Below are 13,278 nucleotides of genomic sequence, written 5' to 3'. Positions count from 1 at the left end.
GAGACTTTTAATTTTTGCTTTTTAATTTTTTGTTTAAGTTTTTGTATTTTACTCTTTGTATTCTTGGATTGCTTGCGTTGTAAAACCAATTAAAACTAGTTTGTATTTTTATACACTTGACTTGTGCTCCTCTCTCAGGTCCTCTGGTGTTCATTTATTCTTATGGACTCTTATGTTAAGATGTTTCCTCATCATAAAACAAAAAAGATGCTATAGCATCTTTATAGAATTTACTTAATTTTATAATTTTTCATAGTCCTTATATTATTTTTCCATATTATGTGTTGAACTTTCTGTCCTAATGAATGTTTACTGTGTGTTGTTCTCCTGAACATTAAATAATATATTTCAGTGATCATTTTTCTTTTGTCAACAGTATTATATATCACATATTTTAGCTCCACATTTGCCTACGTTTGTATGTTAATTTTTTCAGTGTTTAGTTTTTTTTTGAATATATTTCATGTGTATTTGTTTGCGTTTCCATATAGACTTTGTGAATACATCTGTTTATTTGTATATTGTGTCACATATATACGTTAAATATCGTAAGCAGCAGAAAAAACAATTCAAGATAAAAAAAAAATTCCTTTAAAAAAAAAACTGGAAACAGAAAGGTCAAAGGTGAAAATAAGGCGTGGTCTTTAGTCACATGACCGGAACGTAACAAACACGTGCTTCCTGCTGCCGCACGCTGCCTCCTGCTCAACACCAACAAACCTCCGCTGAGCTGAGAAAACAGAGAAAAACACAAACATGCCGAAAGCCAAGAAGTCAGGAAAGAGAAAGAAGTTCGATTATAATCAGGACCGAAAGAAAATGAAGAAGAAGTTCATAAAGAAATGTAACCCGAGGATAGAAGAGTAAGTAAACGGCACGTTAGCATGTGAGCTAATATGAGCTAACAGTGGGCATGTTGACACCTGACCTGTGGGTTCAAGAAGTATTCAGGTCCTTTACTTCAGTTAAAGTACATAAGTATTATGAGCCTGATGTAGTTAAAGTATTGCAGTAAAAGTACATAAGTATTATGAGCTTGATGTAGTTAAAGTATTGCAGTAAAAGTAGTGGTTTGGTCCCTCTGACTGATATATTATTATATATGACATCATTAGATTATTAATAGTGAAGCATCAGTGTTAGAGCAGCATGTTACTGTTGTAGCTGCTGGAGGTGGAGCTAGTTTACACTACTTTATATACAGTTAGCTAGTTTAGTCCACTGGTTCCCAACCTAGGGGTCGGGGCCCTCCAAAGGGTCAGCAGATAAATCTGAGGGGTCGTGAGATGATTAATGGGAGAGGAAAGAAGAAAAAACAAAGTTCTGATACACAAATCTGTTTTCAGTTTTTGGACTTTTTCTCTAATCTTTGATTTTTGCTGAAATATTGGATCATTTAAACATTTATTGAAATGAAAGCATGTGAGAAGTTTAGAGGGAAAAATCACTATTTGGTGGAGCTGTTAACAACTCATAGACATGTGAAATGTGACCCCGACTACACACTGCTTTTTGTAAGACGTCAAAAGCCAAAAAGGTTGGAAACCACTGGTTTCATCTTTAACAATGTGTTGTATTTTAAAAGCTTGTTATATTATCCATTGTGTCAAATCTTCATCTGAAAAGTAACTAAAGCTGTCAAATAAATATAGTCATCATTTTGAGTCATTTATTTAGTTAAAGTGAATATTTTCAGGTTTCTTTAGTCCTCCATGACAGTAAACTGATTATCTTTGGGATGTGGACAAAACAAGACTATTTCTGGCATTTTATAGATCAAATGACTAATAAATGAGAAAATAATTGACAGATTAGTTGGTCAGTTAAGGGTTTTCCTTTATAACAATAGTCAAAATCATAAAACAAGCAAAATGTATGAAACCTGTATGATTTTCACTAAAGAACAGATGTAAAAGATACTTCATATTAGATGGGACTTTTTACACACCCTGAGATGGATCACTGAAAAACGTGACACGTTAACATGTGGATTTAGATATAAATTTGTTCATATATTTGGCAGAATCACACTGAAATCCTTGTTACACGTCCTGGGATCTTCAGAGTAGTTCTGTTGTGTATTTGTGTCTCTTAACTGCTTCTGTTTCACAGTCCGCAGATCCGAAACGCGTGGGACGACAAGAAGTCCATGGCCAGGAACCTGCAGGAGATGGGTCTGGCTTTCGATCCAAACCGCACTCTGCCAATCATGAAACAGAGAGTAAGTGACCGTTGAAGGTTTGGATCTTCTTCTAAACAGCACGACACACTCAGATTATTCATCTAGTAGTTAACTCATAACATGTTTTTTTACTGTTATGCTCTGAAGTTTATTCAGACAAGATGGCTGCGACCTCAACAATGTTGACATAAAGACAGAAAGGCAGCGTTACTTTGCGTAATTCTACTATGAATGTAAATTAAGAATCGGAGCCACAGACAATACGATCCGTCAAGCTACAGCTGTAAGTTCACTATAGTTTAAAACGCGTTTTCTAACAGCAGCCACGTTGGGAAATCAAGACTGTTGCAAAACAGACAAACAGTCAAAATTTCAGCGATCGTCTCGACAGCCAGATTGTGGATCGATTAGGTGATTAATCGGGGATTACAACTTCAAACTGAACAGAAATTCAGTGTTAAAATCGGGCTTAATTTGTAGAATCTTTACTGGCCTTTTGATTCAATCACGATTCACCTGTCAACGATTCAACTGCCCGATGTATCACATCCTCAGTTTTTCTGTATCACTGCACATGGCCACTCATTAAACTACAACAGTCTATATAAAAAAAAAAGCTGCATCTTTTCCACCTCATTACATAAACACATGTAACGGCTACTTGTTAACTCCATCACCTGAGCTTTGGTTTGGTTTTAAACTTCACAGCGAGTTATTTTCTTCACCTCAGAGTTAAATTGTTTAACGCTGCAGTGTGTGTTGGTCAGCCGGTCAGCTCGACTCACAAAGCTTTTATTTAGTCATTGAATCAAAAAACGTCTGCAACAGCTGCCTTCTGTGAAGATGAACCACTAGATAACTCCAGCGTGCGTGTGTGTGTGTGTGCGTTGTGGACTGTCCGGCTGCTGCACTGCCCCGTCAACATCATGTTATTAACCAACACTTAAAGTCAGATTTGTCCGTTCATTGAACCATTTCCACACCTCTAGTATCTGTCTGGCTTTCCTGCAGTTGAGTCAGACAAAGCGTCTTATGTAAAGATCTTGTGTTTTCAGAATGAAGCTCCTGGAATCAAGGCAAGTTTATTTGTGTCGCACATTTCAACAACAAGGCAATTCACAGTGCTTTACATCGAGCATAAAGGCATTAAAAAAGAATATAAAAGCAACACAAGTAAAAAGACATATAAAACCAATTAAAAAGTGTTAAATTTGGAAATAAAAAAGAAGCTAAAAAGGGAATAAGACAGATAAAACAGTGCAGTGTAAAAATATTAACCGGCAAAAAAATATTAATGCGGCAAACAGAAAAGTCTTCAGCTGCGATTTAAAAGAACTGAGAGTCGCAGCAGATCTACAGTTTTCTGGGGGTTAAAAACTGAAAGCTGCTTCTCCATGTTTAGTTTTGACTCTGGGGACAGAAAGCAGACCTGATCCCAGACCACCTGAGAGGTCTAGATGGTTCATTATGTAGCAGCAGATCAGAAATAAACCAATAGCAGTATCTTAAAGTCAATTCTTTGACAGACAGGAAGCCAGTGTAAAGATCTGAGAACTGGAGTGATATGATCCATTTCTTGGTCTTAGTGAGGACTCGAGCAGCAGCGTCTGAATCAGCTGCAACTGTCTGATGGATTTTTTTTTAGGGAGACCTGTGAAGACACCGTTACAGTAGTCGAGTCTACTGAAGATAAATGCAGGACAAGTTTCTCCAAATCCTGCTGAGACATAAGTCCTTTAATTCTTGATATATGCTTCAGGTGATAGAGGGTTGACTTTGTAATTGTGTTAATGTGGATATTTAAATTCAGGTAGATGACTACACCAAGATTTCTGGCTTAGTTTGTGGTCAATATATCAATATGACTATTTAATATCACATTTACCTCGACTCTCATTAAGAGAAAAAGGAAACCCGACGTTGTTAAGAACACTTTTAGATGTTGGAGTGTGGAGTGACATTATTTTACAACCTGCTTCAGCCTCCAGACTGTGATTAAGAAGCATAGAGGAGACTCGTTGACTTTGTTTTTTTTTTAATTTAAAATAATAATTGCATCGTAACAAGTCAGAATTTTAAAATGTGATTATATCTTGTAGTTTTCATTTGAGCCAGAAGGGAGCGACAGAGTGTCGGTCAGTGGAGATGAAACACCTGAGAAACCAGCAGCAAAACATCCAGTTAGAAGAAAGAGTCATCAGTAATCAAACTGCTGAGTTTCTAATGTTTTGTCCACATACATGAGTGAATATTAATGAGGAAAACTGCTTCTTACGGTCTGTCTCACTACTGGAATTATTTATTTGTTTATGATGTTTATGATGTTTCCGCCTGAAGGAACAGGAAACGACACGAGGAAATCATAAATCTAACAATATTATCGTACATCAAATATTACAGCAACATCCATATTGATTCAAATTATTTGTACATACAGAAGCAGATCAAAGTGCTTTTCTATAAAAAAAAAAACCCCCAAAATAAAACAGTCAAAAATGCGCTTATAAACAAAAACATCACAGTTCGGTGTGACCTCAGTTTTGGAGGATGATTTCGGGACAGACTTGATAAGATTAGCAGTAGAGAAAGAAAAACAAGCTTTCTGTTTCCTGCAAAGAGTCAGGACACCTACTGACAGCTGTTTTATGATGATTTATGGTCTAACTGTCTGTAAACAGAGTTCCCCCGCCTGTCTAACTCAAAGACAGACCGCTGCCTTTGTTGAAAACTCCAACACGTGACGTTGACGGAACGAAAAAGGCGGAACTCACCTGCGAGGGCGGAAAAAGGAAGGTCTTTAGTTTGCTTTTAAAAGAAGAGTGTCTTTGATCTGAGAAGATGTTGCACCCAAAACTATTCAAAAAGGCTTATATGAGGCCTCAGCAGTCTGAGTTAATCATATCAAGTGGATATCTGACACATTTACAGTCTTTTTAGCATCAAATTCCCTCTTTGTGTTTCCCTGTTGAGCTGCAGGTGGAAGTATAGTAACAAAAAGAGGAACTTTGGCACTAAAAAGACTGTAATGTTGAAATATATCTAAACATAGCACAAGAAGTAAGGAAATATGTGTTTGGTAGATTATTTCTTTGTTGTAACAATGGTTCTTGGCAATAAATCTTATACTGTTGGGAAGCCTGTTTATTTCCCAAATCAAGAGAAGATTTGGCAAATTTTTCATGGGCACAACCCACATACTCAGCTCTGCTGCTCATCCTACAAATGCATGTTCCTTACAAATGTGGCACCATTTAAAAAGATTTATTGCCAAGAACCATTGTTACAACAAAGAAATAATCTACCAAACACAAATTTCCTTACTTTTGTGCTATGTTTACTTGATTTGACTCATTTGGACGCTGAAGCTTCATATTAGCTTCAGATAAACTTTTAAATCCATTTTTGCACAGAAGGAGGACTGTGGATTTTGTCCTCCATCACTTATACATTGTAAGTGCATTATGAAGGGATCTTCTAATGGTCAGTATGAACAGGAGGAATGATTACAGCAAGAAAAACATGTTTCACTGTTCATTTGAGCTCCTGACTGTTGTTTAAAAATGTGAACTTGTCCTTTAAACATCAGAGCAACATCCATGTAGCTCCAAACTGTCAAAAAAGCAGCAAATATCCCACAATGATGGAAACTCCTGAATGTAAACATAACACCAGTGACAGATTCTACTAAACTGTGTTTTCAGTTCAAACCAGAAATGATCAGCGTGCAGAAATATTTCATTCATGCACTGAAATTAATCTGTTTTACTCATGAATCCTAACAGCAGTGATGATGTAACTGATACGGATGCTTTATTGGGTTTTTTTTTGTTGATCTCCAGTTTGCTGTTTAATCAAGAGTTAATCTCGTCAGTCTGCAGTTCGTTTGTTTCATTTTGTTAACTTGTGACTGCGAGCCGACCATAACTGATTCATTCATCGTCGTCTCCTCTGGGCTCATAAAAGCCGAGAACTCTGTCGTCTCCTGAACTGACGTCACAGCCGAAAAACCCGACGTCACACCGATCGTGTAGCAGTAGAGGAGAAGAAGACGGATGATCTTCTGACCCGATGGATTCACCTACAGTCCGACGCGCTGACTGACGACCTCTGTTGTTGTTGTTGTTTCCAGTTTGTTATCTAGTAATCACCGTTTTTTTAAGAAGGAAAATCTAAAGTCGGACATATTTAAATCTCTCCGCTCATAACATCTGGTGAAAGTAATTCCCTCTGAGCACAATTTGAACTGTATTAAAAATAGGCTAAAATTAAATTTCCACCTATCCTTCTATCCTTGTGTGTGTGAACTGAATCATAAGAGCACAGCGACGTCGCCTCGGGGAGGACAAGGTCACAAGGCTCATACGCATTTCAAGTTGTGGAGAGACACTTTGCAACTCTGATTTTATATCAGTAGCTGAACGCTCAAAAGTTAAACAATATGTGCCAGCAACAGGATGTGGTTATTTAATTTGTTTGTTTTCAAAGAGTTTTCATTCCATCTTATTTTATCTGAGAATATGTTTCGCCCCAACGAACGCAGGCACGCATAATAGCGTTGTTGATGATGTCATTCTTTATATAACCTGCCTATTAATTGTTTTTAAGCTCAGTAATCACAGGTAACATTTGTCCGGGACGTTGAAATTTTGCAGGAAACACGGACCGGCACGTGTTGTTTTGTTGTTGTTCATAATGTGTTTTTGTTTACACTTGCAGCTCCTCGGTGATGACAAAGTGACTAAAGCTCCCGCCGGCATCGTGACCAAACCCTACGTCCTCAACCGTGAGTTTTTTGTTTTTTTTAAAATTCAGAACGCTTCATATAAAATAATGTTTGTGGTCCGGACTTTGTTTGTTTGTGTGTTGTGAAGTTAGTTTGTCTTTGATAAACATGTAAACTGTAATTAAGTTTCTCTGCAGGTGTTTGTAAAACAGCAACAGTCATAACGAGCCATTGTTATGCATCATTGGATTGCATTAATGGTGTATTTTAAAGGTGTTCCTGATATTTTGTCCACCCCCCTCACTGTATGTTCTTAAGATAAAAGCTGCACCAATTAGTCAATTGGTACAGAAAATTAATCTGTGGATTAATCGTTTGTTGTTTTTTTAAGAACAAAATCCAAATATTAATTAGTTCCAGCTTCTTGAATGTGAGGATTTTATACTTTTTTTGTCATATATGATACTAAACTGAATATTTTGGGGATTTTTGGACTGATTGTTGAATAAAACAAGCAATTTGAATACATTTCCTTGGGATGTTTGAAATTATAATTTCAAATTATATATATATTTTTTTACCATTTTCTGACATTTCATAGACTAAATAATCGATAACGAACTGATTAATTGATACAGAAAGTGAGGTGCTGAGAGTTGCTTAAACTCCTCAGTCTATTCGCACATGAATGTTTAAAGATTTTAATAATATAAAGTTAATTTTAGCTTTTCTCCTATAATCTTTCAAATTCTGAGAGTTTAAGGCATTAAAGTCAAGATATTTATGGGAAACTGGGTAAAGTGTTTGTGGTAGAATAGAGGCTGATAAAGTCATTGTGAAGCTTTTTTAAGGACTGTTTGTACAACAGTGTTTAGGTTTGGTTTGATAAGAAGTTCATTGTGTCACCAGGCGTTATGGCTATAAAACAACACTGCATTAAAACAACACGTGACTTGTTGCTGTGGGCGTGTTGTTTGAGGAACAAGTGAAATGATGAAATGCAATCCACGAAGGCAGATATGAGTAATAGATCCATGAAGGCTTATAAAATGTTGGCCTTAAATTCCAATCAAAATCACATTTAATCTTCCCTCTTTGCAGTCAAAACTAATGTCGACATGTTTTTAAATAAATTATTAATTGTTTTGTATCATTAAAGTGAAGGAAAAAGGTCTTTGGGGCAGAGTGAGTGTTGTTAGCTGTGGAACTGAAGAATTAAAACCAAACCAGCATCTAACAGGTCCGAAGTATTTAGCTGTCTAGCTGCTAACTGATGTTAGCGCTGCACTTTTCCCCGGTGAGCGTTTGTTTGGTGGCTCGTTCAACAAGCTAAGCTGCAGGACAAGATGTGTGTTTAAGTTAGATTAGAAGGAGACTTAAGCAGGAAAGCTAATGTGGGTTGTTGTTCAGAGTCTGTTGAGTAGCAGGATGCAATCAGGCTCAGTGTGACCTTCTGCTCTGCCGATGATAGAACGACACGTTATTGCTTTATGCAAAGATTTAATTTTCTGGATCGAAATAAGGACTCCAGCCTTTTTTTCTAAAGACAAGTGATTTACAGAGCAGATGTGTCGCTGTAGCAGACAAAAGAAGGCAATTTAATTTCAGTCGGACTTTTAATTCAAGAGACCGACTCCTTGTGCGTCACAGCTAATATGACTGATTTCTCCCTCTTTGTTCTCTCTCTCTGGAGGCCATTTGCAACTGTCAACAGTGCAAATTGACACGTCAGAGTTCATCAAAGTCGAACTCTACATGAAAGCTCTGCATGAAAGTGCTTTGCCTCCGTTCTTGGTGTGAAACTTCAGTTATAAAAGCTTCGTGAGCGAGCCTCAAGGCTGAAACAGCAGGCGACGTGTTTTCCTCTGCTTTCACTAAATGTCACAGCTCTTGACTCTTGTCACCTTTTTTACGAAGACGGTTTCCACCTTTTTCACATTATTCAGTTGAAGATTTGCTGTGATTGCAGCCTTATTTGAATAAAAGCATGTTTGTGAAACTCAAAGGAGTCGGCCTTCAGCTGCAGCTGCTCTGCTTTTCATAGCTGAGTGACTTCTGTTCCTCTGCAGTAGCAGCGCTAGTTGTAAAGCTCTGAAAACAATGATTTGTGTTGACAGTTATAATACAAAGATTGACTTAGATGATTTGCATATTTTATCTTTACGTTGTTGTCTTCTCACCAAAATTAAACAGAAAAATGAAAGATGAAAAAAACTAATGAATCATTAAACACTAGCAAGATGAAAAATTCTTTCTGTCTCTTGGAAGCCTCTACGATGTGTTTTACATCCTGATTTGTGATTTTGTTGTTGAGCAGAGCTGGAGGAGGAGGCCAACCGTCCCGAGAAAGACTCCAAGACTTTATCCTCCGACCTGATCGAGTACGCTCAGTACATGATCCGGGAACACAAAGACGACTTCAAGGTAAGAGCATGAACCAAAGCCAGAAGGGGAAATAAAAAGACCACACTTGCATGATTTATTCCAGCGTTTTATGGTTGAGTAATGATTAGAAAATAATGAAAAAAAATGTTGATCACTGCTTCCCAAAGCCCAATACGCAACCTAAGATAAGTTTACTGTCACAGAAGACCAAAGAAACCCAGAAATACTCACATTTTAGAAGCTGGAATCAGAGAAATGTGGCTTTTTTTTTCTTAAAAAATGACTCAAAACAGTTATGAATGATCAGAACGGTCGCTAATTAATTTTCTGTCGATGGAGAAGTTGATTAATATACTAAATATTGCAGCTCTAGTTGAGTCTGGTTGCTGATGTTTAGCAGGTAATTTACTCTGTTTGGTCTTTTTGATTCCCTGATGATGCGTTCAAGGACACTCTGACATCTGAGATATGAATACTGGCTGCCAAGGTCTACGACAGATTTCTTCGTACCATCCTGGACAAATCTAATCTGTCAGTTGAATGTTTTTATGTGGCGAGCAGCAGATAACAGAGTCTTTTGTTTGGTTTCCTTGAAAAGTTTTGAATGAAGGACAAATAAGCGTTCAGCTGCATGATGTTCTTTCAGAGGGGCTGACTTCTTTTTCTTTAGATGGGAAAGGTCACGCCGGTGCACATTAGACGTCGCTGAGAGTTTAGTGTGTGGTTGTTGTTTTTTTTTTCAGTTTGTATAGCTCAGAGCGGTGAGTGGCAGAATTATTACTTGAGCTTTTATCAGAAAAGTGCCTCATTCAAATGGATTTTCAACAGCTGCTTTAAATGGCAATGAGTCATCGCTGAACTGCCAAATCACAATCAATAAGAGAGGGTGTTGTGTGTAAAATAGTCCATTTTGACTTTAAATTCTGAGAAGCTGAGTTAGTCACCTGCGTATAACTGCTGCAATTAATTATATATGAAGATGTATTTTTGTGTGTCTCCTGCATTTTAAGTTTTTTATTGTAGTTCAAACCTGAAACATGTGCTCCCAGTAAAATAACTTTAAATGTCTTAGATTTGTCACACAAAATAAAGTCATGTTATGTTTTTTTTTTTTTTGGATGTGTGAAGGGTTTTGTTTCCAGCTTTGTTTCCATTTTACCAGCTTTTTACCAAATACTTCTCTAGTTTTGACCAAACTTACCGTCTTCCTCCCTGCAGGCGATGGCCAGAGATGAGAAGAACTACTATCAGGACACACCCAAACAGATCAAGAGGAAAATCAACGAGTACAAACGCTGCCACCCGGCGCACTACGACGCCTTCGTCAAGTCGCTCGCTGCTCCAGAGCCGATGATCCAGTAGAGAGAGATTATCAGCTTCAGCCTGACTTTTATATTATTCTCTGCAGCAGGACGAGACAGACGTCATTCTGGAGAAACTGTGACTGATGTCCAGAATGAGGACGGAAGATACTCCGTAATCAGAGTGACAGGAAGTGCAGACGACGATGCAGGAGAATTGAGGGATGAGCTGTTTTGTTTCTGTCATTTTATCTTGAAGAGAAAACTTTTCAGGACTTTCTTTTTTGTTCCTGTCCTCCCTGTCAAGATAAACCAACATTTCCCCATTTTGTTAGAGGAGTATTGTCCTGATCCCACTAACAAAAATAATGTCATGAATGTGAAATGTTGACTGAGATGTATTTTTTTTTAATCGATCATTTAAATACCTTGAAGCTCGTTTAGCAGACTTGTGTTTAGTTCAAGTTCAAGTAACATCAACGTCATTCTCTAAAGAAAATCTCCCTGCAGCATCGTTGTTTTTACACTGCGGTGGAGATACGTGCAGTTTTGTGTTGAAAACATATTTCCATTCATGTTTACATGCAAAGAAAAACGCCCGTTCATAACTTAGTCAGCCAGTTGACCCAGTTTGTGTTAATGAATTGTGAACAGCTGGGTCAGAATAACATGGTTTAGGTCATATTCTAAGGAAAATATTAAACATGTTATTACAAAATGGATACTTGTGCTTTTACTTTTGAATCTTTTTTTTTTATTTTGATGCCATAAAAAACAGTTGATGGAATATGATTAAAGGAAAAAAAAGACCTTTTTTACAAAAGTTAAACAATAATTTGTAACCTGTTTTTCTTGTATAACATTTAGAGGTTACATATTAATTTAAGCCTTTATGGAACTGTGTAAGGTTAAAACAAAAAGTTGTACCTCTTGTAAAATTGTTTTGTTAATGGTTTTGGTGTTAAATATTCCTAGTTTTCTGTATTTATGAGGACAACGCACATTTATCAACGTTTCTGTAAATGTGCCAGAACTCAGCTGCAGTCGTCCTGAAACCTGTGAAGTTATGGTTAAAAATTACTGACAGAAGACAAAAGGAAACAGCAAAACATTAGTACAATACAGCAACAGTATCCACTGTTCAGTACATGTCGCCATGCAAGGAACATTTCACCAGTAAAACCATTATTATAACCATTTTCTGACACGTGCAGAGATGTAATGAGACAAATAAAATATGCATATACATAATGTTGATCTTGATGAAATGTTAAAAGATGCAGTTGCAAGATAGTAAAATGGTAATATCATACACCTTGGGTAAAAATAATAAAAACACTCACTGCCTGGCTTACTGCTTCACACGTCGTAAACTAATAAATATTCCAGCAGTAAGCGAGACTGTGTGTGGGAAGTTTTTCTCATTTTTATTCAAGTTTTGCTTTTCCCCCTCAAGCACTTGTCGCATATTCTGGTGTTCAGAGACTTTCTTTCAATATCATAGACTTAACACAAAAGCCACATAGCGCAGAGTTATGAGACACAACTGTAAGCGCTCATAACACATTGTTAATAAAGTACCCTAAGTACGCCGTACACACCGTGGTTTGGGTATGTAGTGAAGTTTAGTCACAATAAAACGTTTATGTAAAAGTGTTCTTAGATGGGATGTTTTTAAATTACAATTATCATCATACAGAATCACATTGCATTCATCAAAGGAAAAAAGAAATTGGAGGCCTCGTCATGTAATTATGGCTTCTGTATCTCATAATTACAAGAAAACTCTCATTATGACAAAAGCTTACAATGGTTTAAAGACGGGCATGATGGCGTTACCTGATTTAATTTGCTTTTATTTCGTCCTTGATTTGAGCCACTGGCCGTTATGTTGGTTTATTCAGGAGCAGCTACTGTACAAGATGCTTCATGTACACAGAATCATACATGAGTAACGCATCCAAGCGATCAAAATTCGTATCCCTATCAAAGTACTGTGGATCCATTTGGTAATAACTATTAAAGAGTGCAATAAAGTATGACGAGATATTAAGTCATAATTTAACAAAATCAAGTCAAGAGGTTACATGCAGCACAACAAGCTGTAAAAACAAAATCACGTTCCTGCACATGCTCAGTGGCATCTGCCTTACACAGAACTACTCTCCAGAGACTGAAAATCACTGTTATTAGGTTTTGGAGCCGTTTCTAAACAAACTAATGTGACCAAACTCTTCATAATGAAGGAACTTGTCAGCCAGTGCAGCAGTGTGGCTCACTGATGTGTTTTTAATAGTTTTTGGACAACAACAGAGGTCTACGGCATAGAGGAATAAGATATATCAGTCCTTGGATACACACACAATACTTGTGCGTAGATCAGTTCATTGTTAGTTTGGATCCAAACATGAGATTTGTTGACAATAAGACAAATACAGAAAATTGCCAGACATGTCCTTTTAAGTCATTATGACGGTATCATTAAGCCCAAGTCCATGAACAAGCAGGCTCAATGTCTTTTTGAGTCAGAATGAAGGTCGATTCAGTCAGTGTAAAACAGACCTGAAGATAAACAGGATGACATTGTGGAGAGAGAGAGAGTGAAAATTGACCATGAAAAGGTCATGACAGAAACAGCTGAGTGTTATCTTCTAGAAAATAACAGATTATAACAGTGATAATTTTTG

At 37.1% G+C, this 13,278-nt stretch overlaps 1 protein-coding gene across 1 annotated transcript; it reads left to right on the top strand.

The window, feature by feature from the left end:
- Window positions 1-646: 646 nt before the first annotated feature.
- Window positions 647-11,311, top strand: nop16 (NOP16 nucleolar protein homolog (yeast)). The gene is made up of 5 exons (XM_042432220.1): window positions 647-863; window positions 2,113-2,221; window positions 6,899-6,965; window positions 9,223-9,329; window positions 10,509-11,311. The coding sequence occupies exons 1-5, from the start codon at window positions 757-759 to the stop codon at window positions 10,650-10,652; spliced, it is 534 nt and encodes a 177-aa protein (XP_042288154.1). The 5' UTR covers window positions 647-756; the 3' UTR covers window positions 10,653-11,311.
- The last annotated feature ends 1,967 nt before the right edge of the window (window positions 11,312-13,278 follow it).

This window comes from Thunnus maccoyii, chromosome 13 (genome assembly GCF_910596095.1).
Source record: "Thunnus maccoyii chromosome 13, fThuMac1.1, whole genome shotgun sequence".
In the NCBI taxonomy this organism is placed as follows: domain Eukaryota; kingdom Metazoa; phylum Chordata; class Actinopteri; order Scombriformes; family Scombridae; genus Thunnus; species Thunnus maccoyii.
This window is presented reverse-complemented; position numbering and strand designations above follow the sequence as displayed.

Bases quoted from the DNA above. Each gene is read 5' to 3' on its own strand.
- nop16 (XM_042432220.1), top strand. From the start codon at position 757: ATGCCGAAAGCCAAGAAGTCAGGAAAGAGAAAGAAGTTCGATTATAAT. The intron at 6,966-9,222 runs GTGAGTTTTTTG...GTTGTTGAGCAG, and splicing joins CAAACCCTACGTCCTCAACC to AGCTGGAGGAGGAGGCCAAC. The intron at 9,330-10,508 runs GTAAGAGCATGA...TCCTCCCTGCAG, and splicing joins AACACAAAGACGACTTCAAG to GCGATGGCCAGAGATGAGAA.